The sequence below is a fragment of the Primulina tabacum genome, chromosome 4 (genome assembly GCF_025594145.1).
Source record: "Primulina tabacum isolate GXHZ01 chromosome 4, ASM2559414v2, whole genome shotgun sequence".
Lineage (NCBI taxonomy): Eukaryota > Viridiplantae > Streptophyta > Magnoliopsida > Lamiales > Gesneriaceae > Primulina > Primulina tabacum.
The window spans coordinates 44,402,894-44,407,451 of record NC_134553.1 but is presented as its reverse complement, the minus strand read 5'-3'; the positions used below and the strand labels follow the sequence as shown (position 1 = coordinate 44,407,451).

At 30.8% G+C, this 4,558-nt stretch overlaps 1 protein-coding gene across 1 annotated transcript; it reads left to right on the top strand.

The window, feature by feature from the left end:
* The first annotated feature begins 2,151 nt into the window (after nt 1-2,151).
* On the top strand, nt 2,152-3,531 carry LOC142541680 (uncharacterized). Its single transcript, XM_075648154.1, has 3 exons — nt 2,152-2,688; nt 3,203-3,252; nt 3,429-3,531. The coding sequence occupies exons 1-3, from the start codon at nt 2,262-2,264 to the stop codon at nt 3,462-3,464; spliced, it is 513 nt and encodes a 170-aa protein (XP_075504269.1). The 5' UTR covers nt 2,152-2,261; the 3' UTR covers nt 3,465-3,531.
* The last annotated feature ends 1,027 nt before the right edge of the window (nt 3,532-4,558 follow it).

Below are 4,558 nucleotides of genomic sequence, written 5' to 3'. Positions count from 1 at the left end.
AGCAGCTTGACGCATGAGAACTTCCAGTAGGTCACTTATCTCAGTACTCTCACTCATGCACGTTTAACCCATCTCCTCCCAGAAGTATAGAAATATGCTCTTAGAAGACTTGAACTCATGACATCGCTCCGATACCAATTGTTAGGATCAAGCGCTTACCACTAGGCCAAAATACTCTCACTCATGAGTTGGGTTAAACGTGCATGAGTGAGAGTATTTTGGCCTAGTGGTAAGCGCTTGATCCTAGCAATTGGTATCGGAGCGATGTCATAAGTTCAAGTCTTCTAAGAGCATATTTCTATACTTCTGGGGGGAGATTGGTTAAACGTGCATGAGTGAGCGTACTGAGATAAGTGATCTCCTGGGAAGTTCTCATGCGTCAAGCTGCTGACGTTACGCCGTTGATCTGATTGACTAAGTGAGCTATAAAATAGTGACACCAGATCTTAATGAATAATATTGTCTCCGCTGGAGACATGGTCGACGATAGGAAAATAATAAGATTTATCTCTAAGAGATATGAGACCGATCAACCCCAATTCTCCTACCTCTATTTCCTTAATTTCCAAATCTCTTTCTCCATTCAGTATTTTTCAATTATTGTCCGGCTTTAAAAGTGCTCGTGTTTGAAATTTTTATAATGTCATATTTTACATGGTACCAAAATTAATTTATAAGACCGATACCTTATTGCTTAACATATAATATTATAATATATCGGCTCTGTCATTTTTAAATATTCTATTTTTATAATAATGTATATATTATATATATATTAATTTGAAGCTAACATTTTTTACCTTGAATACTTTTTTTTTTCAAAGATTGCGAAATATATATAAATATAGTAATCATAGTATGCTATTGAGAAAAAATAAATATTATGAAATTTTAAAAATCATTATTAATATTTCGAGTGAAAATAGCCCGTTAAATATTAATATTTGAATCATTTTTATTATTTATATGGTTTCGTATATTAATGAAATATTAGCGTTCTTGCTCATTTTTTTTATTTATTCACGTCTTGTATTAATTTATGTGTCAAATTTTATTTGTTGCCATGAACACGCTTGTTATCTTATAATAAATAATTAGATGCATGTTTATCATTGAAAAAACTATAGTTTTCTTAATGAAGAAATGTGAATTAATTAAGTCAAAAACTTGTGTAAGACAGTCTCACGGGTAGTATATTTTTGTGAGACGGGTATCTTATTTGGGTCATCCATGAAAAAATATTATTTTTTATGCTAAGAGTAGTACTTTTTATTGTGAATATCGGTAGGGTTGACCCATCTCACATATAAAGATTCGTGAGAGCGTCGCACAAGAGATTTATTAATTAATTACAATGTATGAAAATGCAGTAACGCTTGTGGAAATAATAAAAGTTTATATATCAATTTGCTATTTAAATTCATAGTTTATGCGCCATGTTTTTTCGTTCTTTATAAAAGTATAAAATTTTGTTTCTGATAGAAAGATAAAAGAGATCATATGGAATCTGCATGTTAATTAATGCCTTAATTTGAGAAAATAATTTTTTTGTCCATTAATGTGCATAATTTTAGGTTTTAGTTCATTGAGATTTCAAATGTTAGTATTAGTACTCTAACTTTTAACTATAGATTATTTTGGTTCAATTACTGACGTAAAATAAAACAAATCATTTCTAATATATCTCCGTAAGTGTATATCATTATTTTCTGATGTTATATCAGCACTCCATATACCCGCGAATTATGATCGAAAGCAAAAAGAAAAAATGAAAGTCAGTGTGCCTAAATAGACTGAAACCCAAAAAAAAGAGTAGGTCTCTTGTAAGACGGTCTCATAAATCTTTATTTGTGAGACGGGTCAACCCTACCGATATTCACAATAAAAAGTAATACTCTTAACATAAAAAATAATATTTTTTCATGGATGACCCAAATAAGATATCCTGTCTCACAAAATACGACCCGTGAGATCGTCTCACACAAATTTTTGCCTTAAAAAAAGTTAGTTGGACAAAAATGTTAATTTCTATAATTTTTTCTTAAAAAAAACATGAACGAAAGCCTAAATACCACCATTCAACCCCCCACCTACGGAAAAAACGCTTTGTTTTCAGCCCTATAAAAACTCAAACAAAAACATATGAAAAATATAGTAACATTTCCCCTTTCATTCTCGTGTCCAATCTCCTCGGAGGAAAGGAAATTGAATTCAAGAATTCATTTCCTCTCCATTTCAACGTCCAAATTATAAAAACCGCTATGGGTTGTGGAGAATCGAAGCATGCTGTTGCAACAGCCAACACAACTGTTGCCAAAAGCAAGAGCAAAAGATCAGAATCCAACAGCAACCCACCTGTTCAAAACGTTGCCGCGAATGAATCTGTAAATGCGAAGGAAAATGAAATCCCAGAAGCCATATTCGAGAAAAAAGAAGGCGAAACCTTGGAGGATGGAAAGAAAAATACCCTAGCAAAACAGGAGGATATCGGAAATGGAGCATCCGGGGAAGAAGGAGAAGGGAACGCGCAGACGTCTTCGGATTATAAAACGAAAGAAGACGGTGCGAAAAATCAAGAACTGGAGAAGGGCTGCGCAAAAGATCCGGAGAATGTTGTTGCAGGTGGCGATGAAGAAGAGAAAGCAATGAATTCATGTGACCATTCGCACGATCCCCCGACTAAAAATGGTCAGTGTTCGAATTTTTCTGGAAAATATTTTTTTCCCTGGTTTAATTTTACATTTTGATTATTAAATTTCCAAATTTTAGTGATGGTATACTCATTTTTATTTTCCGACTATTTTGATCTAATTAATGAGTTAGATAGAAAAAATAATTTTATATGAGAAAATGCTGACGTGAGATAAAAAAATCTCGACGTGACATTGAAAATTGTTGACTGTCATATACCACATCAGCAACTAAATCAAACTAGTCGAAAATTAAAAGTTAGTGTACCAAAACAAATTTCAAAAACTTAATGAATCAAAACCCAAAATTGAACAAGTTAATAGATGATTAAAAAAATAATTCTCCAGAATTTTTAAGAGTTTTTATGATACAATATTTATCTTTTGTTGCATGGATTTTTTATTTTTTTATTTTTAGTAATGTTGCATGAGGTTTTAATTATATAATATAAATATATTAAATCCTTGGGGGAGCTGTATCAATTTAATGAGTTCGTTGTTTCTGTATGCAGAGGAGGGACTTCAATTGGAGTACAAAGAGTCTACCTCTGTAGGAGAAGAGGTAATCTCATCTAATTTGTTTTGTTCAAAAATTAAACTTTTTTTTCTAAATAATTGTAACAAATATTTTCCTCGATTAAAACATATCATAAATCGCGAAAAAATTAGTTCAAGTTGGTTAAAATTATATTTAATTTTGTGGGTCGTTACTTATAACGGTTCCAGTTGATATTACAGGAAAATGCTAATGCGGCGGATTCGAAGACAAATTGAAGAAATTGCTAATGTTCCTAAATTCCAGTTGTCATTGAGAGGACATGGCGCTAATGAGCAAATAAAATGTCTAGTACTTGAAAAGGGAGATTTAAATCTTTATATTTGTTTGGTTATGGTGTTCTAGAAAATAGTATGGCTTTTTTTTTTTATTGAAACGCAAAGAATGTCCTAACTATTATTTTAATTTGAAGAATTAAAATTTCTTTTTTCTTATATTTAATATAATTATATGAAAATTTTAATTTATTTATTCCTTGATTAAATAAATTAAATAGAGACATGCATGTACATCCTATATCAATCTTAGGACTTCGATTACTCCATTGAAATTTGCAAAAATATAATAATTGAGTTGAATTAATGTACATTGAATATTTAAGAGTAATATTCCTGCTTCATTCTTATTTTTATTTTTATGAAGTGAAAAACCGCAACGGCTAATCTTGGATAAACCCCAAATTAAATAATCATTCTTATTTTCTTCGTAAAATCGAGTGTTAGAGAAATAAGTAGATTAAGAACAAATAGTCCGAGACCGAGGGCTTGGCCCAGTGGTCTTACCGGAATTCTCCATGTATTGACTCAAGTTCGAGTCTTCTCCACCCCTAGATTAGGATATAAAAAAAAAGAACAAATAGTCCTATTTTTATATATATAATAATAACAATAATTGTTCTAAAAGATACCTACCGCCTATGATTGTATTAACTTTAGAATTTTTTTTATTTTTGTAAAAAATCGTTCGAATCAATTTATATGAAAGTGACATTGATTTTCTTTTTAAATTCGATCTATAAGAATTATCGGAGAAACATAGAGATGAACAAGAAAAATTAAATATTTAGATAAAAAAAAACCCTTAGAGACCCTTCAAGCGTTAGACGGTAAGTGTCCATCAGTCAACCTTTTATCGCCTTTCGAAAAATCGATAATGATAATAACTTTAAAAATCTTTGCAAATGAAAGAAGCATGTACTCAATACCTATTATCCACGTTGGAAATTATTTTTCACTAGACTAGATCTTGACCGTATGGATCTTTTGATATGAAAAATAATGAAATAGTATTGAATGAAAATAAATGTAGTGTT